The following is a 22703-nucleotide window of genomic DNA, read 5'->3' as shown; positions in this document are numbered from 1 at the left end:
AACAAACGCTCAGTTTTCAGTCACATTTTGATTTTACGAACATACCAGGTTATTTCATAAATGAACTGCTTGTTCAGGTGTGCTGGGGGTAATATTCAAAGCATATTTTAATGTTGTGAAAGGCTAATGTATTTTATTAGCATATTGTTACAATTAACCACCGTCACATGTTGTTTTTTTTCCAATTAAAAAAGAAGAAGAAGCAAATCTAGTTATGGTAATGAAGAGAACAACCAAGGGAATAAGTTTTTACTCAGAGGCACCAGAACAGGTTCATGAAGTCATAAACTTTACTACATATTTTGAATGTGACAGCATGACCACAAAGTGACGAATATGACGAAATTAGTTGCCCTTTAATCGTCATTTGAGTTAGAATAAACATTTATTAATACCTCATTAAATTAAATACAAATTAGATTTTTAATTCTTTTATTTATTTAGATATTACTATAGTAATGTATTCTCCAATATTTTAATTTAAAACAAAGTAAAGATAAATTACAAATACTTTTAAATGAATTATTGACCAGTTAATAGATACTTCAAAACGATTTCACAAAAAAAACTGAATAAAAAAGGAATTTCAGAAACCATTTTCAAATTCCAAATTCATAAAACAGATTTCAAAATCTTTTTTAAAATACAGCCTTCCACACTTCCAATCCGTTAAGATATTAAGATGTTTAACACTTTCATCTTTTTGTTGTTGTTGTTTAGTTGTTTGCTTTGCAACTTTCTAAATAATATTTTCAAACGGTCTTTGAACGCACCCTATGTTTCAAAAAGCAGCAGCTGGCAGCGTCCTCTCACTTGACTCACAAAGAAACAGGAGTACCTCCATTAACATTGTAGTAGTATCTTATTATGACTGCTTTGTTAAAGTATCACCTACCAGATAAACCAGTGTTTACGACACGCGGTGAGCCGTTTCACACGTGTTCTTATCTAAACGCTTAACTGCGCCTGTGCTGCTCCGCGCTGAGTAAAAAGCTTCGCAATCGGGTTTGACCGTCCCTCGCTGGCTTCCGTAGTTCACTGAGAAAACATGGCTTCACGCACAAGCAAGACATTTCTGTCCCTAGGTCGAATAAATATCCCTCTCCTTGGATTCAATAAACCATCCGGTAAAGCCACATATGCAACGGCTCTGTCTATAAATTCTTCTTCTGGAAATAAAGGTGAGTTTCACTGTCGCTATAAGGGAATTTATGCCAATTCAAAACCATAGCTGCAAGCTAAGCTAACTGCATGAAGTGCTGTTATTAACAAGAGTAGCTATAGAATATCCTGTGTAGACTTCTGTAGCATCCAAACTTAGGTGACTAGTTAAACGAAAAGCGGATTTGTCTGGTGACCATGTCTGGGTTGTTGAAAGTCTTTGATGTCCTTTTGAGCTTCCTATATCTGTTTTTGCTTCACCATGTGTCACTACCTGGGCTGTCAGTGACCACACTGCTCATCACAATCAACCGAAAGATAGACACTTGCTGTAAATTATGGCAGATCATCATTACAAGAAAAAACTCTCTATTGCTCTCGCAAAAAGATGTGTAGGCACAGTAGCAGCAGAAGTACAAAGACATAGGGCTGCTCGATTATGGCAAAAATGATAATCACGATTATTTTCACTGAAATTGAGATCTCGATTATTTGACGATATTTATTTAACAATAACAATGTATTGAATAATGGCTTTAAAGATTGTCATAAAATAGTGTGCAAATACTGATAACAGTGCAAATGTTTGCAATATAAAAAATAAATGAAAAATGTAAACATCTATGTTTAGTGAACTTTGCAGTGTTGCTCTGTGGTGCAGCTATGACACTGTAGCAGAGTTTACACACTATGTCTACTTGATCCACGTCTGACTCCGCGAACCCATAATGTTTCCACGCCACTGAAGTTTTTTTTTAGTTTTTTTTTTTTACCTCTTTTCAACCAGCGGCAGTCACTCTCCTCTCCAAATAACTTCTGCTTAGCTTTCCGAGCTTCCGCTTCCCTCGGGTCCCCTTAATCAGTGGTCCCCAACCCCCGGGCCTCGGACCGGTACCGGTCCGCGAGTCGTTTGGTACCGGGCCGCGAGAGTTGAGGCTCAGGTGTGAAATGTATAGTTTTCAGGGTTTTTATCGGTTTTCAGCGTTATTTTGTTATCGTTTTTATCGTTTACTCGGTTTTCCTTGGTCTTTTCATGTGTGTTAGTAATAATGTTTTCGGTACCGGTACTAGTTTTATTTTGTTGTATTTATCTGCGGCACCTTAAAGGCCGGTCAATGAAAATATTGTCGGCATAAACAGGTCCGTGGCGCAAAAAAGGTTGGGGACCGCTGCTCTTAATTGTTGTGACACGTGTTCGAAATGCAGAGAGGTGCGCTCGATTTGCCACACGGAGCAGCGCGAGAGTAAAGTACGAGGGAGGGGCTAATAATCGGCTCAGTCATTTTTAATGATCGTTGAAAGCCCAGATCGTAATCGTGATTAAAATTCGATTAATTGAGCAGCCCTACAAAGACAGATACTTATAGACGGTCTATGAACGAAGGCTCCTTTATCCAATTTTTCATTCCACTCCTGAGAAAAGAGAGTAATGCCAAGGCTAGTTAACTAAAACCAAAAAAGTAAAGGTAAATTTGAAAAGAACGTTTCAGTTAACCAAAATCAAATTAACCAAAAATAAAAGTAAAAACTAGATTCTATATTTGTTTATATAGCTCCATCTGTCAATAATGGTTTCACCAAGGTGCTTTATATTGCAAGGCAAAGACCTTACAATTAATAGAGAGAGAATCTCAACAATCAGGCAAGCTGCTATGAGCTAGGGCTGGGCGATATTACCCAAAATTCATATCTCGATATAGCCCCTCCTGGCTGCATGTCGTTAGCGCGGTTAGCTCGTTAGCGCGGTTAGCTCGCTAACACGTTGACACCGTCCAGCCCCACGCACGGGGCGATCCGAGGTAACTCGCTAACGGAGATTTTCCTCTTTCATCTTGTCATTGCCTGCAGGTAAAGCTATGGGGGAGGGGGAGTTGTGTTCAGTGAAGGAGAGGTGAGGCCGAGTAACGTTGCGTAGAGACATAAGTGGATGAAAGAGAGGCAAACCTTGGCTCCACAAGTATAATTATAACGTAACATAGACTATATCGATATAAACGATATTGTCACATCTTATATCTCGTATGAAAATATATCGATATTTTTAAAAAAACTCGATATATCGCCCAGCCCTACTATGAGCAAGTGCTTTGCAAGAGTGGGAAGAAAGAACTCCCTTTTAACAGGAAGAGTAGACCCAGGCTAAGGGAGTGGCAGCCACCTGCTAGGATACATTGTGGGGCTAAGGGGAAAGAAGAGATAAAATAATAGTTAAAGTAGCAGCAAAAGATGGTCCTAAACTTTAATTACCTCTGCCAAGGAGGTTATGTTTTTGGTAGCGTTTGCATGGCAGTCTGTCTGTAAACACGGTAGTTCGAAAGGTTTTGAATGGATTTTGATAAAACTTTGTAGGTGTGTAGAGCAGAGACATGTTAATCCATCAATGTCTTCAAGGTCAACGTAATGATTTATTGATCAAAAATTGAGAAAAAGCATTATAATGAAAGAACTGAATCTTACAAGTGTGGTATGTGTTGTCAATGTATAGCAAGTGCTGTATAAAGATTTTAACAAATTGTCACATTTGACCTCTGACCTCCTCTTCAAGGTAGATTGTTTTGAAGGTTAGTGTGATAATAGTGCTATATATAGCTATTTAAAATGATAGCTTTTCAGACTGATGAGAACATGTTGGCATGGGATACTTCTTCAGTATAGTTTACTCATTTTGTTTTTATTTTGTTATGTTCATTATAATAACAAGTTCTATTCAAGTACATCATTTACATACATGTAGAGTGATAATAAGAATAATTTTTAGGTGTTTAACTCAGTCAAACACCTTTTTCATTTGATATTTATTACTTAACAATTAAATGAATGCTACACATTTACTTTATCCATATAAGAAATACATATACTAAATTTATTTAAAAGCAAAGTTAACTGAGTTCTTGGTTTACAGTGGTTTATTTATCTGTGCATTGACAAACTGAATTAAGAGCAAAAAAGCAAAAGTGAAACAAAGGTCCTGCATACAATACACAACCTACTGTTTGTTAAGAGTGTGTGATCACATATAAAGTTGCTAGATGTAGTCTAATGTTTAACAACGTTGTGACATTTACTCTATTTGAGTGTTTTCATAAAAATATAATGTATATGATACTTTATTTTAGGCCTTCCAGACAGAGGTGGTAGAGGACCCTTTGTTCGAAGGCCCAGAAGAGAAGTGAGTGTGCAGCTTTTATCAAAACTGAGTGTAACACAATGCATGCACTTTGAATGATACGATAAAAAGTTGCCATTGTGGTTATACAACAACCACCACAAAAAAACAATACATAAAGACACACACAGGCACGATTTTTTTCCTTCATGGTTTCCTTTGCACTCTGTGTGGGGTTAAAGGCAGGGGAGCCCAGGACAGGAAAGATGCCAGTGGATCAGGACTGGACTGCAGTTTATCCATCGGCCGCGACCTTCAGGCCAGGATCCGTCCCCCTCCCTTTGAGGATGGGGTACCCTGTGAAGGGGGGCATTCCTCCAGAGAAGAAAGGCAATTTGGAGCTAATCAAGGTCAGACCTCATTACTTCCAGCATGCCCTAAAGAGGCCCTAAAGAAAACAACATTTTCTCCTCAGATAAAGTGATAAATATGCACAAAGTATGAATTAATCTGATAAAGAATGACAGAACAAATGGTTTTGTGATGAACTGAATGATTATTTACACAACATTTAGCTGCACACGTTTGACTCTGGGCTGTATCTGGATGTATTCTCTTTGTTTATCTTTGATGGTTTGAGTTAATTGAAGCTGGCGAGTGCTCCTGCAGTTCCAGTTGAGCCCTTTTTGCTCTCCTGCATGGCTTTAGTCGCTGTATCTCTGTGCCCGGATTACTGAGCTGCTATGTCCAGACACCAGCTGCTCTATCTGGACTCAAGCCACTTGCAGATCCGCTAGTTTCACCCATCACAGCTGGATATCTGCAGCATAACAATATGGATTTCATTCTCTCAGCTCATCATGAGGAGCTAAACTGCTGTATGTCCCTTGGTTACGCTTGGTGATTTGTTTTTTTCTTTTTTAATTATAAGTCATAGATGGGTTTTTGTGTAATCGTTTGCCACGACTGTGAACCATTAAGTTTACTTTGGTGTCAGTATAGGATAATTTATATAATTGTTTGTCTTATAATATCCTTCACTCAAAAGGATCAAGCGGATTTTGTTTTTCACTTTGTTTACATGCCCTTTAAAAGCAGCGTATTCTGAACAATTCAGTGCTGAATGTTTTTATCTAGAGCATTATAATGATTCTGTGTTTGAAATGTGTCACTTCTATTTTCTGGGATGTAGATATTTCTGTAACTGCTGTCCAACATTTTGGCCCATAGATTTATATATTATATACCTTACAGTTTCCAGCATTTACATTGGATAGCATCTATATGTTTGTGTTTTACTTTATGAATGAAAAGATGAGCAATCCATTTTTAGGGGCATTAAGAAACTCAACCTTTTTATATAATTTTAAACATATTTATACATATTTAAAGCCTTAAACCATATTTGGTTTGCTTATCTTTCAGATCCAGACCTTTTATCTTGAAAGGTCGGGTTCAACCAACTTATTCTAATATACACTTTATGGATCCTCTTAATATGATTTGTACAATAAGATTTTTTTTGTTTTTTCCAAGCTTTTATTTATGCAGATCTGAAAATGTGCAAGTAGATCATAATAGCAAAAACATGAATATGTGGAGAATGAGCAAAAAGTTCCACCAATAAAATTTTAAAAACAGAAGATATCTGTATTTAGGGGCACCACAGTGATGTAGTGGTTAGCACTGTCACGTGTTCAAATTCTGTTCTGCTACTCCAACATCCTCCATTAATTAAATCAGAACAAACACGTAACACCTCCAACAGGGGTTAAGGGTGAAGATGGTTTGAACTCGGTTTTGATATATTCTATTCAAAAGAATAGAATTTAGAGGGCCTTTGTTTATCATCACTTTAGTGGCCTCCCTCTGCAAGCGGAGTGTTGTGGTGGATCAGTGAGCATAATGATGTGCTTTCAGTAGGAGAAAAGGGTATAAATCAACCATTCAGCCGTCATCTTCAGCTTATCTAATTCAGCGTCGCAAAGGAGCTGGAACTTGTCCCAGCTGTCATAGGGCAAGGGGTGGGTTACATCCCAGCTGTCATAGGGCAAGGGGTGGGTTACATCCTGGACAGGCAGACAGTGGAACTGATCAGTATAGTTTTTTTTTCCAGACTGATACCGATATTTGATGATTTAAAAATTCCAATATTCTAATATTTTGGCCGATATTTTTTTCCTTTGTTTCAGACGCACAAAAGATATATATAGCTAGTCATAACGTTTGTTTAATATATTATATTGCATAGATATATATAATTCATCTCTAGATAACATAACGATGCAGTTTAAAAACAGGGAAGTTACAGAGTGCCCCCTAATGGACAAACTATGACACATCAATGCTTATTCCCACCTCTTTTACTTTTTAAATTTTCATTTTTGGCCATTGTAAATGCCAATACCAATTTATTGGGACAAAGCTAATATGGACTGATAACATCAGGCTTTAGTGGTCATTCCCGTGCAGGCCTGACAGACAGCCATTCATACCTACAGCAATTTAGTATTGCCAAATACTGTTATGTGCATGTCCTTGTACTGTGGGAGGAAGATCAAATACCAGGAGAGAACTCCACAGGCGCAGGTAGAATATGGAAACTCCACACAGTGAGGCTCCACTTTTATTTTTATTTTTTTTTTATTGAAGTTATCTTTTGTGTCTGGCATTTGTTAACGAGTTATATTTGATTGAAATCGACTCTCACTGCCTCTGTCAGTTCAGTTGGTGGTCCCCGATTCCTCAGTTCAAAAAATAAGTTATAATGGATGACTTGATTTATTGGCCAAACATTGGTGTTAGCTGATATTCTTTTTGTTCATTGTCACTGGCCCGTCTGTGGTTCATGTGATCTTTACTACCCATATGGAAAAGATATATATAAATCTTATAAAGTTTGTATCTGTCTTGTGTGAAACTTGTATGAAAAGCATATAAGAGTGAAAACAGATATAAGATCCCTTGAAAAATTATATAATGAAACTTGTATGTTTTGGATACTTACTAAAACAATGTATGAAAGTAATGAGAAAGTGGCCACTTTCATGAGTAAATCATGTAAGCCTTATATGATTTACTCATGAAAGTGGCCACTTTCATGAGTAATCACATATAAGTTTTTACTATTTCTTTTCCATATTGGTAATGGCAGCAGCTAATGCTGAATTCATTTTGTAGCTCTTACATCTGGGAGAAATTCGAAGGCTTGTGTTCATTTACAGATAGATGGAGGTTAAAGTGCCTCAAAACGGTTTTTACTCATTCGCAATAAAGATTTCTTTAATCTTTCAAACAAATATGGGAATGCCTAATAAAACAAAGTAAACCAAGAAAAATCACCTTTTTTAAACATCTGTACTAGAGCTGGGCGATAGAATGATAACGATATGTATCGCGATATAACTTTTACTCGATAGAGAAATTAAGCTATCGCGATAGACCTCGCCGCTCTTGTCCTCAAAAAAAAAAAAAAAAAAAAAAGGTCAGCCAATCCAAATTAAGTAGCGCAGAGCCGAACCAATCACAGCCGCAGCGTCACGTCGCGTGACTTGTTACGTACAGCACAAGTGCCAAGCCGCACGTGTGTTTGTTTGGGAAGCAGCCAGCGGGTAATGGAGCCAGCGCGTAATGGAGGAAATGAGTGTGCCAACTAGAAAAATCAACCGAGCGTGACCGAAGAGAAAACAGATGATGGTTCCAATGCCGGAGAGATTGTCGAACGGAAGAGCCAAAGAAGGTCCGTAGTGTGAAGGTATTTCGGCTATTTCAAGTCTGACAAAAAACAGAGTAGCGTGCACTGTAAATTGTGCCGAAAGCAAGTCTGGAAATACAATAAACCGGTGCATGCGTCACACTGTGCGCCACGTTATTGTTTCGGTGAAATGAATTTCTACAATACTGTTAATTCTACTCTCTGCAGTGTTTAAATGCTTACATATACACACAGTTACTGTCCCTCCACACATACGACTCGGTTCTGCTTCTATGCCCCAGCTTTGTTTACGTTTTCCCACCGAGGCTTCTAGACTTCTGATTGGCCAATCCGGTTGTTCAGTGATGACGCGACGAATCCTACTTCCGGGTCTAAAGTAGTCTGCGTTTAATATGGCTTTTGTGTTGTTAACATGTTTAATGTTATGTATTTTCTTCTATTTGATCTCAAAAAGCTCCTAAAACAGTCAGTGATCCATGTTGACCTCCCTCGGCTTTTATTACCGCTAATCATTTATTTAAGCTCAGTTTTTAAAACCTTAGGATGTAACTACAGCCCAGCCCATGCAGCAGTATATGAATGACTAACCTCGTATTGTGGATGGATTATCTCAGTTGTTCTCCTGGCTGAAGTTTGGTCCTTTTACAGCATCCTGCCATGCGATTACATTTGTTTCTGACCACCGAGAACACTCACGTTAACTTTTATCGAGTGGAAAAAAAAGTTAGCTTGTTTATATTATGCTAACATAGCTATGTCGCTAGCGGTCACGTAGCACATCATTATATACCAGCTAGCCCAACTTCAGTAACCCTACAAACGTCACTGCTGTTTAGTTTTCTGTCTTCATTTATGCTGGAAGTGATAGCAGAGCTGTACGTTTTAATTTGTTTCCAAAACCCCGCAGTCAGGACATGCTATATTGTATTTAGATAGAAGCTAGCGAGCTAACTCCCTGCTAACTTCTAACTCCGTTAAATGTCATAAATTCCGTTTTCATGGATGCCTGGATGTTAAACTCAATTGTTACACCTGGTAGAGCAGAACGCTGATCATTTTATTAAAGATGAAAGACTTTAGACAGTTTTTCAACTCTCAGTAATGCCACAGTGATCGTTTGATATATGGACCTGCAGCGGAGTTTAGACCCAGACACGGCTAGTGACGTCAGACTGAACAACCGGATATTTCTGCACGGTTAGGAATCTAGCGCCACCTGCTGCTTTGGCATGTTCATAGCAGCGTTTTCCTTCATTTCTCCCTTTGTGTGTGGACGGGATTATTTTTTAAAACGAAAACGGAAAATCTCCGTTTTCAAAAATACCCGTGTACGTGTGGACGTAGCCTCAGTCTCTGACTGGAAGCGCTAATTCGTCATTCGGCTTTTGTCAGACTAAAGTAACTGTTAAAACTGTTTGAAAAGCTCAGCTATACAACAAGGAGAGATTGAGAATTTCCTTTTAGTTCTCAGTTTATTTGATATTGACAAAAGTTAGTCAGTTTTGTCTGTTCTTCTGTAAAACAAACTAAGATTTATTTTTAGAATTAATATTTTGTTTCTAAGTGGAATTGACAATTTAGTCTGTTTCGTTTGTTCTATTTTGAAACTTAAACGCTTTAGCGGCTGCCTTTTGTGTAGTTTGCAATATTTGCCTTTATTTATCTGAAAAAGTCTCATGTTCCTTAAGTACATCTACCCTGTTGAACTTATTATGGGAAATAAATATTTAAATAAAAACAAGCTGCTGATTATTTCACATTTTACTTGTGAGCAACGGCACATTTAAATCTTACAAATATAGTTATTTGGCTTATATCGTGATAGATATCGTTATCGCCTGAAATGAAAAAAACATATCGTGATATGAAAAAATCTCATATCGCCCAGCTCTAATCTGTACCAACTCAGTGGTTTAAAATCAAAGCATCTGGCTTTTCTTGTTACCATGCTCATGTTTTATCAGTAAACTGCTTTCAACTGCATCTTTCAGCTTTTTGTTGATGTTCTAACTTCTTAACACATACTTTCTGGCGCCCCACTTGATTGCAAATCAGCTGATGCAGCCCCAGAGATTTGCTTTTGAACACTCACGTGAAATGGGTGATGTTTATGTCTGAATATAATTCAAGCTCTGTTGTAAAGGTCATGAACTGTTTGTCATCTATAGATGAATGATAGTTTGGACGTAGATTGTATCATGCAGATCATACTCAGCTGTTCTAAGGAGCTCAGACTTGGCGGTAAAGAAATCTATTCTAGTGTGTGTGCAAATATAATGTGACATACTAGGGCTGTTCGATATAACGAAATACATCGGATGACGATATAAAAACGTCTATAGTTTCATTTTACGCAATCGTTTGTTTTGTGCGGTCGCAAAATAAACTGTTTACGGCAATATTTTTTTCATCGTTTTGATGGTCACTGTAGTGGCTATATTAATTTCTTAAAGTTCTCTCTTTCTCTTATATTTTATATAACCACACTATGGATGGACAAGCGCCTGTTTTTATGCATTGTCGTTAGCAACAGCGATGGTAAGACCGTCGCGTGTCCGCTTGTTTATTTTCAACATAAACCTTTCACAATAAAGCTCAAGATCCTGTTGAGACTTTTCAAAATAAACTGAATCACGTGAAAGAGCAGATTATTTACGGATGAGAAGTAAAAAACAAACTGAAGGCCAGACAAACTCCATCCATCCATCCATCCTCATCCGCTTTGTCCGGGGCCGGGTCGCGGGGGCAGCAGCCTAAGCAAAGAGGCCCAGACCTCCCTCTCCCCAGCCACCTCCTCCAGCTTATCCGGGGGAATACCAAGGCGTTCCCAGGCCAGCCGAGAGATATAATCTCTCCAGCGTGTCCTGGGTCTGCCCCGGGGCCTCCTCCCGGTGGGACATGCCTGGAACACCTCACCCAGGAGGCGCCCAGGGGGCATCCTTGTCAGATGCCCGAACCACCTCAGCTGGCTCCTTTCGATGTGGAGCAGCAGCTGCTCTACTCTGAGCCCCTCCCGGATGGCCGAACTTCTCACCCTATCTCTAAGGGAGAGGCCAGCCACCCTTCGGAGGAAGCTCATTTCTGCCGCTTGTATCCGCGATCTCGTTCTTTCGGTCACTACCCACAGCTCGTGGCCATAGGTGAGGGTAGGGACGTAGACCGACCGGTAAATTGAGAGCTTTGCTTTTACACTCAGCTCCCTCTTCACCACGACGGACCGGTGCAGCGTCCGCATTACTGCAGCTGCAGCCCCAATCCGTCTGTCGATCTCCGGCTCCCTTCTCCCATCACTCGCGAACAAGACCCCGAGATACTTGAACTCCTCCACTTGGGGCAGGAACTCATCCCCGACCCGGAGTGGGCACTCCACCCTTTTCCGGCTGAGAACCATGGCCTCAGATTTGGAGGTGCTGATCCTCATTCCCGCTGCTTCACACTCGGCTGCGAACCGTTCCAGTGCGAGCTGGAGGCCCTCACCCGATGAAGCCAACAGAACCACATCATCTGCAAAGATCAGAGATGAGATTCTGAGGCCACCAAAGCGAAAACCCTCCGCCACTTGGCTGCGCCTAGAAATCCTGTCCATAAAAATTATGAACAGAACCGGAGACAAAGGGCAGCCCTGGCGGAGCCCATCACCCACCGGGAACGAGTCCGACTTATTGCCGGCAATGCGAACCAAGCTCTTGCAACGGTTGTATAGGGATCGAATGGCCCGTAGCAATGGGCCAGACACCCCATATTCCCGCAACACCTCCCACAGGACACCCCAAGGGACACGGTCGAATGCCTTCTCCAAGTCCACAAAACACATGTAGACTGGTTGGGCAAACTCCCATGCACCCTCAAGTATCCAGACAAACTCCTTCATGATTTTCTGATAGAGAGCAGAATTCATGATTCCATCAATTTCAATAAGACGTCCAGGTTCTGATGTAGCAAAACAGCCACACATCATCACAATACCACCACCATGCTTGACAGTTGGTCTGATGTTCTTTTAATGAAGTGCTGTGTTAGTTTTATGCCAGATGTAACAGGACTCGAACCTTCTAAAAGGTTCCACCTGTGTATTGTCAGTCTACAGAATATTTTCCCAAAAGTCCTTTGGGTTCATGGAGATGTTTTGTTTTTTTCAGCAGATGAGACCAGGGTTTGTGTTCTTTTTGGTCAGCTGTGGTTTTCACCTTGTAACTCGTTTTTTTGGTCTCTTTCTTATTGTTGAATCATGAACACTGACCTTAACTGAACCAAGTGAGAACTGTAGTTCTTTAAGTCTTGTTCTGGGTTATTTTGTGACCCCCTGGATGAGTCGTTGATGGACTCTTGGACATGTTTATAGGCCAGTCACTCTTGGGTTATTCTCCATTTGTGGATGACTTTAACTGTGGTTTGTTTTATTTTTTGTTTGCTTTTTTAGCCTGCTTCACTTTGTCAGAAAGGTTCTGTTCAAGTTAACCCAACTTACCCACACCCAAATTTAAAAATGACATTTTGTATTTACTCTGGTTATCTTTGACTAATATTGTTTGATCTGAAGCATGTAAGTGTGGCAAATATGCAAAAGAACAAAGAAATCAGGTAGTGGGCAAATACTTTTTCACAGTTTGTAGACTTGCTGATTTAAGTTTGCCAAGAGAGTGAAATCAAGAGAGGGAAAGTTTGTCACGTTTCTCTTTTTCTCTGTTTCAGATACCAAACTTTCTACATTTGACACCAGCAGCCATTAAGAAACACTGTGAAGCTCTGAAACGTAAGTTCATATTTTACTAATCTAGTTAGAGAAAAGCAGTTTCTTTCTTTCATTATTGTTCAGCAGCACATTTAAATGCCTTTCTGTGCTATCAGCTTTCTGTACAGAGTGGCCCTCTGCCTTGGAGACTGATACCAAGTGTGATGAGCATTTCCCCATTAAATTAGAGAGCAAAGAGTATGTGTCCGCTGGCCCTTCTCTCAGAAACCCTTCAGCTCGTATCGTCCATCTCAGAGTGAGTTTTGCCATTTTTACTTGATGCTGACTTTAACTGGGTTTTGTTAATGTACAGGTGATCAAAAACCTCACATGTAAAATGAGATTAAAGATTTACTGGGATACATAATCACCAGCTGACATCGTGTCTGTCTGACTTCCTAGAAAGATCTTCATCGTCTAGTGACCTAAAATCTGCAAAATGATGCTATTGAGTCAACAGAGAGATTAGTCTTTGGTCATTACTTTATATTTCCTGTGCCAAGGCTCTGTCAATATTCTTGTTAATTGTTATGGGGTTTTTGGCAGCTTTTTAGTTTTCAATAAAAGAAGTAACAACATTTTTTTTAAAAATAATATTTGCTGAGACATTTTAATATTCTTTTTAATCCCCCTCCCAAAACTAATCCATCAATATGCAATCCTTCCCTATGAGCAGGACCATACATGGAAATGCACGTCTCTTTAACTTAACTGCAAGAATCAATTAAATGTAATAAATAATGCCCTCTTAATTGTGAAGTTACTGGGCCTGTGTTCTATTTTACAGGGTGATGTTAAGGGTAGAGGAGAGAAAAACACAACTTCCTTCAGCTGAACCTTGACAAACAAAGCTGTTGTTTCCTTGTCCCATTCTATCACACTGCCTGTAGTCATTTTAACTCCAAAAAGTGCCAAAGAAATCCTGCTTTGCATCACAAACTGCCTTTGACAAATGTGCGATTTCTTTCCCAGACTGGAATGTTTGGCTTTTTTTTGTTTTGTTTTTTTTACCATTAATCGCCAGCCATCTGCTCCTGACACATTGCCTTAGATTATATCAGCAAGGTAGGAATTAAACAGTAATCCAGGTGGATTAGGCAGGGAGATAGATTGAAGGGCAAATCTCACACAGTTAGATTCCAAATCTAGAACAAGTTGACTAAGCCCTTATTTGTAAGAGGGGTGGGGGGCATCAATATTTGAATTAACATATATTTTCTATTTTTGATTTGTGGTTTAATATTTTATAGGAGGAAAATCCTGGAAATCAATTCTGTGACAGAGGTTTATTTATGCTGGACACATAGTCTCAACCATTGTAGCAGCTCTGTGCATGTTTGTAACAGCAGTACCTCAGTGCAGTGCACAAAATAAATGTTCACCTGTGCTTTGTATTACCTATAAATGGAGTAATGTTGCATTGTTCAAAGCAGAGCCATAAACAATGCAGTGGAGGTAAAATCTATCATCTCTACAAGCAGCTTATGTGATTCTGGGACACGGCATGTGTTTGATCTGTAAAAATTATAGGGTTTTTTTAATCCACGCAGTCTAAGCTTTGCAAAGGTTAAAAAAATAAATATTACATATTGCAGTTCAGACTTTAGGTTTTATTCTTAAATCCTTAGAGACAGATGTATGGTGGAGTTATAGCACATAAGCACATCACATTTGCCCTAATCTCGTTGTGAACGTCTCTTTATTTAGTGAAGTGTCACGGAAGGACTAGATTTAAATTATGTGGTAATCTATTCACATCTTCAACTTTCAAGGTAAAGCTGTCCAGTTTGAACTTAGATGACCATGCAAGGAAGAAAATGATCAAACTCCTTGGCGAGAGATACTGCAAAAACACAGATGTCCTCACCATCAAAACTGACAGGTAAACACCTCTTCCTGAAAATATAGGGTTAAAAGAAGATTAAACTGATGTCCTCGTACATTTTTTTTTTTCTTCTCCTCTCTGCTAGCTGCCCGCTGAGACAGCAGAACTATGACTATGCCATGTATCTGCTCACAGTTCTCTACCACGAGTCTTGGGTAAGTTGTACATTTTTCTTCCACTCTAACTAGTTCTTGTGTCAACTGAAGGGAGGTCCGATAAATTGGCCTCAGTGACTGAATACTGAAGGAGCAGTAAACTGAGTGAGTCGGACTTACTGAACTCACAGTTTCAAACAGGATATCCATGGTAAAAGTCTTCGGCCCAACTCCGCAACTCTACCTGGTGTTAGATGGGATATTTGTGCCTTTTCTACGTCCACTTGAGTTTCTCTTTTTGTTTTCTAACCTTTTGTCTTCTTTCAACAAGCATCCATTCATTTAAAGGCCAGGTGCTGTCTGGCATTACTCGTACCCTCTACAACCCGCTGTCACTTTTAACGCATTTGCCCTGGAGAGGTTTTAGTTCAAATGCATCATGATGTCTTACCTAATGCACCACTCTATGCAATGTACAAGTGTCACAGGGCCTTCATCAGCGGAGGGTTCTTACTTGATCTATTTTTTGCCATTATAAAAAGATATGTAATTTAAAATAATTGCTTTTTAGTGTGGATATGTGAAATATAAACACAGCGCTGATGTGGGGGAGATTTTGTGTGTTGTCTTGTATATTTGGTTTATGAGGACAAAAGGCAAAACTTCAATATTTTAGAAAAAACAGTATCTCCTGCACTAGATACCAACAAATTGGTACCTTAGACCATTTAGCAGAAAAGCCAGTGAAGTCTTATTTTGACGGCATTTCTTTTTCAGATTTCTAATATTTTTATATTTGTAGCTTCTTTTCATATGAAATCCCTTCTTTGTCATGATCATATCATGATCACCCCAGATTGGAATAAATGCAGTGCTGAGATCTTGAGTAACCCCCTTTCGTTATATTTTGACTTTCTTATACATTTTTTAAAAGTAATCCTGAGCAATAGTTCTGCAGCATTTCTGAAGGTCTTTAAAATAATCTTCGGGTATTGGCTACTTTTTCACTAATTTTCAGACCACTTCCAAAGGAAATTTTCTTTTTTAATAACCTCCTAAGACCTGAACTCTTTCATGGCATGCATTTTTAATTTCTCTTTGCTATTTGGGCTGATTGGGACCTGATGAATGTAAAAACAAAGAATTACCTTTTTTTTTTGTGCCAGATCCACACATGAGGACATTAGTTTAAATTTTGATAGAATATGAATCATTCAAGCACAACAGGTCAAGTAACTTAAGGGGCTAAACCATTGCTGTGTCTACACATAACAGATAATTAGCAAACAACTGATTTTAATTGTATTTTTAGGCACTTTGTTAATAACAGCATGTCACAAAACTGCTTAACTTGTTCCCATTTCTTTAGTTGAATCTGCAGTTACATCTACAAATGTAAAGTATTTTTGTAGCCACGAGGTGGTTCCCCAAGAGCTACTAAAACTTGGCATATCTTGACATGGTGTGCAGTGTTTCCCTAAAAAAATTTGAGGAAAATGGGAGAGTAGAAAACAAGAAGTGTCCTAAAAAACTATCGACAGCAGATGAACATTATCTAAAGGTCATGTCCTTAAGAAACGAAAAAAATCCAGCAAACATCCGACACGGACCCAAAACATTTTTTGACCCTTCAGTTGGTCCATCTATTGTTCACTGAAGTCTCCTCAGAAATGGTCTCAGTCGAATGACAGCTGTCAAGAAGCCATTTGTAAGGAAGAGAAACTGGGTCAAAGCCTGGGGTACACCAAGTTACACAAAAACTGAAAATGTTTTCATATCGTTTCATCTTTGGTGGCATTTACGTACAACTAGCAACATGGCACACCTTTCACTGTGGGCAATCTTGTCCATCTTGCTTAGCGATCTGAGAGACTAAAGCCCATTAGGGAGGTAGCAGAGTTGAATGGGCAGAAGGATGGCAAACAGCAGCATTGTCCAGTTGACATTTACCCACAGAAGAGGAGAAAACAGACTCCCCTCTCAGGTGTTGACCTTGATACTCATTCACATTAAGCAAACCATGCCACATCGGAGAGGTGTGCCACCAGGCCAACAGTGCTTAGGCACTGTTGGCATGAATCTGCAGCCAGCCACATAAAAGAGCACGATTGTGCAACCTCTGCCTTTAGGAGCTCTTCCTGACATGGCTTAGCCAGTTTAAGTTGAGAAAAGGCTGTTAAAGCCAGGAAGCAAAACACTGTCCACTGCCCTTTTGAACACACAATGGAAGGCACAGTGCTTGTCCAGCAGGCTTGTGGAAGTTGTGAGAGTGGCGTACTGATCAGGTTGTAACGATAGCTCACAAAGGGGCCAATTGTTAGCAGCCACCGAGGTGATTATATCTCCTCAGTCAGAGAGATGGACTTTGCCTGTTAATTCCAGTGTGTGCTAATTCAGGCCAGCGTTTGGGCTGACCGCTCAAAGCTGCCTCCAACATGCACACGCATTTACCACTAAGAGGCACTCTGCCTGCTTTTGTGCCCGCATGCCTAGCACCTGTCATTTCAAGAAACTGGGGGGCATTTAACCCACTGGTGAGCTATCAAATATCCTGCCTGTTGATCAAACTACTGAGCATTGCATACAGCAAACATCACAACACTTTGCATTGTTTTATTTTGTATTAATCTCTAAATGTGGAAAAATAAAATGTTAGAGCGTCAGTGTGTCAGCTGCAAACCCACTCCAAAAAATGTAAAGCTATTATTCATTAAGACTCAGTCACAAGGCTGAAGAACTGCTTCATGCTTGTGATTAACAGTAGAATAGCTGCTGCTTACCTATTCTGAAGTATTGATTGCTCTTCAGTCACTAGATCTGGACTTGCTGGAGACAGCATGGGGATCAAATATACATATATGTAGCTAATGATGGTCATTAACCTCCAAACACCTGCGAGCAGGACCCTGTTGCTGCCCTGCTTTAAGCTGCTGCACAATGGGTCGTATTGTTCTTCAGGGAATGTGATGAGAACGAGACAGGCGGCAAATGGAGAGTTACATATGGGAAATACCATCTCTGTGAGAGGAGCTTCAAAGAGTGGGAAGAGCTGAACCAGAACTCCAATCAAAATGTGGCTTGAATTACAAATCCAAACTTTCTTTTTCTTTTTCATAATTTAACCTGTGGTCATTTGTTTTGCTTGTTTAAAGTTAGAAATGTTATTCTCTTTCTTTCTTTAGAAAACTGAGGCCTGGGAGGCCGAGAAGACTGTGGCAGACATGGAGGACTACAGTTGGGAGGACAGCCCGTCTCAGAAGAATATCTTGGATGTACTCCTACGCATGAAAGTGGCAGGAGAGGGAGATGGTGAAGAAGTGCGACAGCAGCTGCTGGGAAGGAAAGACGTTCAAGACTATAAAGACTCGGTCACACGGCTGAAGAACGAAGGGGAGAGCGAGAGCAGCATGCTGCAGTACAAAGAGGCAGTCAAGAAAGTATTCAATATGTAATGTCAGTGAACAAGAGCAACAAGAAGAAACATTTTTACATACTTGGAATTGTCCCTGTACATAATGCATCAGGATATTTCAACATCATGGGTCTGAATGTGTTAGTTGTATATATTTTCACAAATATTCACTGGCATGCGAGGAGGTCATTAATACAAAGATAAAACTGTATGCGGAGTGTTTCATGACAAGGCGATGCTTTAACGCAATAAAAACATACTGTAAGAGTTACTGCTCTAACGTCTATCCCTTTCCCGCACTGTGAATTCAGAGAACAGCACCCCGTGAATGCACGCTTTCACCAGCAAGCTGTTGAAAGGTACGTTTAGTTTCATCTGTGATCTGTGCACTTTTAGGTCAGGGGCAGCCTGGTGTGATGAATTAAAGGTTAAACACTAAAAGCCACAGATCCAAAAAGCAATCTGTCATCAATCCCACTAAAGACGACTAATTGATGACCTAAACAATCCTTGAATCGTAGTCATTAATTGCTTAAAAGTGCCCATTAAGTTCCACCTACTACTGGTGTAGACAAGTGGCCAATGTTTTGAGGTTTGGCATCAATTACATTTAAAGTGACTGAAGTACATCAAAATGTAGGCCAGCCAAAAGGACACTATATCGAATTTCTTAAAGAAAATGGGTGTAGGCAGCTCTTGTGTTCATTCATTGCATCAGAATGAAACCAGAACCATTGCAGCTATGTTTTTGGTTGTTTCACCTAAACCTTAATGTCACAAATTGGCTCAAAGGAGAGAGTCCACACAAGAGGTTTTCTTAAATAGAAGATAATTTATTCAACATAATCTAACCAACAGACAAACATTACAAATGGGTTGAATCCAAGTGGAGTCTAAGAGAGACTAAACAGTTAATCTATAGCCTGAAAGGCACAAGGGATCTGCACTAGCTGACGATCCTCCCATGTCAGGCAATTGATAACAGGCCAGGAGTTCCTTCAGACATTGAGATGGTGTCACCCCCCACACCATCTTAAAATCAAGGTTCCACCTCAAAACTAGAACTTAACCTAAAAAGTTATAAATCAAGGTAACAGAAAATGTAAAAAATATACCCAGTCATTAAAGTGGCAACCGCAAACTACCTGTACTCCACCCATCTTACCAGCCCAGGTTTTCCCTTGTCAGAGCAAATGAAGGGCAACAGGAAACTACCAGTAAAGAAGGTATCATAGAGTAAGGTGCTTAAAACAGTTTGTTTAAAAAAAAAAATCAAACTGGCATAGAGAAAAGCGCAACAAGTTTCCTCCCTTAAATAGCAGTTTTAATCTTGCAAGAAAACTGGTTAATTTCAACAGCAAATCAAAGCGTTGCTCCCTGAATGAACACCAGAGTTCCTCACAATGATCCCAGCACCATATGGCCTGCCTGCAGCTACAAACAAACATCACACTTCTTTGCAAATATTCCAGCTACAAACAAACCTGGAATTAAAGTTTGAGTATGAACCAAAGTATCATACAACAAGGTTCCTCCAAAGCAAGGCTATCGAACCAATCAAGATGTCTAAAACGTTAACAAAGAGGGAACCGAACTAATTGCAGTTCTTACCCATCATACATTTACCAGTTGTGTACATTTACTGCACGCAATTGTACCACAAATATCTTTGAGAATTCCAAACACATTTGTAAGGCTTGCAGGAGAGCAAGGAGGACTACTCATAAGAAGTTCAATAGTGATGAACTAACCACAGAGTGCAGGCTATCTAGTCCTATTTATTGAGTACAAACTAATCTTAATCTCAGTCTTTAGACATATACTTGTTAGTGCTTGCACCACCAGTTCCACTGGCACCAACGAGCCAGAAACTTTGTAGTTTTTGGAAAGAAAACAGAAATGTTCCAAAGACAATTTCTTCAACCACATTCTCCACCACACTATTCAATTCATGGTATTTTTTTATTTATATAGTGCCAAATCACAACAACAGGTGCCTCAAGGCTCACTTTAAAAAAAAAAAAAAAAAAAAAAAAAAAAAAACTTGGTTGGTCTCCTAATAAACCAGTTTAATCTGATGGGATGCATGGCTCTTACACATGTGGTTAGACTCACTCAAAAAGATAAAGACATTTGGTTTGAAGACCAATTTAAAAAATAGGGATTAATCCTGCTCTCTTCCAACATCGCCTAAAAAAATAACTCAAAATTAATTAATGTATGTAATTAATTAATCTAATTCATGTGTGGAAGTCCCTAAAACTTTGGTCACAGTGTTAAATATCCAAACTAGGCTAAGTATTTATCAAACCATAAGCTAAACTTAGCCATCAACACTGCATACACTTTAATCTTACCAACAGGTTTCAATATCCTGGACAAGCCCCCATTTATGACAAATTGGCACAAATTAGGTGATAAGGAGCAAGTCCACACAAAAGGTTTACAGAAATAAAAAAAATAATTTAATTAACATAATCTAACCAACAGATAAACATCACAAATAGGTTGAGTCCTGTCGGAGTGGCAGAAAGAGACTAAGCAGTTTATCTGGTCCAGCTTTTATAGAACTGGAAAACACAGGTGAGCTGCCTTAGCTGTCCATCCCCATCTAGTTAGAATAAAACAAAATACTTTAACCTAAAATAATCCTTTATGTAATCATATACATTCTAAGTAAATTGTCCTTTCATTTTGGATTTCTTCCTCAACAATGTTACAAAATATCCTCACTTTCAGGAGCTCTCCTTGACCAGCACGTATTTTATCAGACGCATGGAGCCTCGTTTCCCTCTCCATGATGTACTGTAGCGTCCCATCCTCTTTCTTTGACCCCTCCAGCTCACCACCAGCAGGATAGAGCAACAGCAGCTCAGCAGCACTGTGATACAAATGGCCACAGCAACCAGCAAGGTGTCAGCAGCCACATACCACCCATGTCCGAGGCCTGGTAGGGTGTCATCTCCACTGGCTCCCTCGTTGCTTACTGTGTGGTTCCTCCCATGGTTGCCCTTGGTCTCATTTAGATACAGCTTGCTGCTTTCTGTGTAGCTTATAAGAGCTGCAGAAGTTGGAGGGCTGCTGGCCAACTGAGAGAAAGTGGCGGTGGGATGACGGGTAGGGGTGGATACTGGGGATTGTGGACTTGTGGTAGAAAAAGCAGACAGAATCTTGGAATTGTAATGGCCCAGAGTGCTAACTGTGGTGAATGAAGGAGATGGAGTAATGCTATCTGGAAGAGAAGTGGTGGAGACAACTGCGGCTGTTGTTTGTGCATACTTTTTTGAAGATGGGGGAGTTTTTTCAGTGGAAGGCACAGCAGTCGTAGTTGTGGAAACTGCTAAAGGCTGACCGGTGCTCTGCAGTGCTGTGGTGGCAATGACAGACGCCTCTGTGGGGGCATGAACTCTGCCAGCTGTAGTGGAGGGTTTAACGGGCGGAGGCGGATGAATAAATTGGCGCTTGTCTGACAGCAATGGCTCTGAGGCGTTATTGCGGCTGTAGTGGTGGGGTAACACACGCACGTTAGAGGTGAAGTATTTTCCAAACACCAACAGATCAGGATCCACACCTAGAATACGAAAAAAATGTGCTTGTTTGTTTGCTTTTCATGTTTTTGCTGGTGTTTTTATCTAAACGTTTAATAGCGAGTGATTTTTTTTGTTATTCCAAAATAAGTGACAACTACAAATGCTATGCATCTTTTGCAAGAAAAGCAAAGCTGGAAGCAAAACGATTTTCAGATAATTTACTTCACTGAAGTTGGGAATCTCCTATGCAACATGCTAAAATCAGAAGAAGAAATATTAGAAATATTTGATTCTCAGTCGTATATATTTGCTTTGCCGCTGGTGGGGATCGTTTTAACTACTATTGGTCACTTGGATAAATATTTTATCGACTGATCAATCATATTTTTTACATAGTACTATGCAAAAGTTACAAACAACTCATGTCTTTACATTTTTTTTAAAGTAAGTGAAGTAGGTGCAACAGTTTACCTACATGTAAACCTACATGGAAATGCAGTATACAAGGTAAAAACAGTGGTTGTACAAGTCTAACAAAAGTCAGTATTTGATATAATGACTTTTATTCTCCATCACAGCCTGAACTCTCTGAGTGAGCTTTCTTGTAATTTCTTTAAGCAGTCTTCAGCAATAGTTCTCCAGACTTCTTGAAGGACATTCAAAGCTCTTCTTTGGGTGTTGGCTGCCTTTAGTTCTGTTCTTTGTCAAGATGATCCCACCCTGCTTCAGTGACATTAAGGTTGGGGGCTCTGGGGAAGGCCAATGCATGACTAAAAGTGTTCCACTGTACACTTTATTGTCCAGGTATACATCGACTGCATTAGGCAGTGAGTTTGGGATCATTTTCATGCAAAAAAATTAAATCATTGCCAATAAGATACTTTCCAGATGGCATTGCATGATGGATCAAAAATCTGACTGTACTTTTTTTATTTACACCATCATGTCCATGTTTTGCTGTAGACACCCGCTGCTGTACCTCTCTCCAGGGGTGTAATTTCCAGGAGGGTTATGACCCCCTCAATGATCAGACCCAACCAATATAACCCCCCCCCCCCCAATAAAAT

The 22703-nt window shown here is 39.6% G+C and overlaps 3 protein-coding genes across 3 annotated transcripts in view; 1 reads left to right on the top strand and 2 right to left on the bottom strand.

Moving 5' to 3' along the window:
• Positions 1-997, bottom strand: part of kcnq1.2 (potassium voltage-gated channel, KQT-like subfamily, member 1.2) — a 184289-nt gene extending 183292 nt beyond the window's left edge. Inside the window, exon 1 of the mRNA XM_085412726.1 lies at positions 896-997. The gene's annotated coding sequence lies outside the window, so the exon portion shown is untranslated. The remainder of the gene's footprint in view (positions 1-895) is intronic.
• Positions 827-18373, top strand: mrps35 (mitochondrial ribosomal protein S35). The gene is made up of 8 exons (XM_085412728.1): positions 827-1181; positions 4278-4330; positions 4510-4677; positions 12675-12735; positions 12831-12970; positions 14487-14596; positions 14685-14754; positions 17877-18373. Exons 1-8 carry the CDS (start codon positions 1049-1051, stop codon positions 18144-18146), a joined length of 1005 nt encoding a protein of 334 aa, XP_085268854.1. The 5' UTR covers positions 827-1048; the 3' UTR covers positions 18147-18373.
• Positions 18374-19927: 1554 nt separating this feature from the next.
• mansc4 (MANSC domain containing 4) overlaps positions 19928-22703 on the bottom strand; it is a 4780-nt gene continuing 2004 nt past the window's right edge. The window contains exon 3 of the mRNA XM_085412727.1: positions 19928-21677. Coding sequence (XP_085268853.1) covers positions 20842-21677 — 836 coding nt within the window. The 3' untranslated portion in view covers positions 19928-20841. The remainder of the gene's footprint in view (positions 21678-22703) is intronic.

This window comes from Rhamphochromis longiceps, linkage group LG7 (assembly GCF_057381845.1).
Source record: "Rhamphochromis longiceps isolate RC_006_pf linkage group LG7, R_longiceps_female_GT1.1, whole genome shotgun sequence".
NCBI lineage: Eukaryota > Metazoa > Chordata > Actinopteri > Cichliformes > Cichlidae > Rhamphochromis > Rhamphochromis longiceps.
This window is presented reverse-complemented; position numbering and strand designations above follow the sequence as displayed.

Bases quoted from the DNA above. Each gene is read 5' to 3' on its own strand.
- mrps35 (XM_085412728.1), top strand. From the start codon at position 1,049: ATGGCTTCACGCACAAGCAAGACATTTCTGTCCCTAGGTCGAATAAAT. The intron at 4,678-12,674 runs GTCAGACCTCAT...TCTCTGTTTCAG, and splicing joins GCAATTTGGAGCTAATCAAG to ATACCAAACTTTCTACATTT. The intron at 14,755-17,876 runs GTAAGTTGTACA...TTCTTTCTTTAG, and splicing joins TTCTCTACCACGAGTCTTGG to AAAACTGAGGCCTGGGAGGC.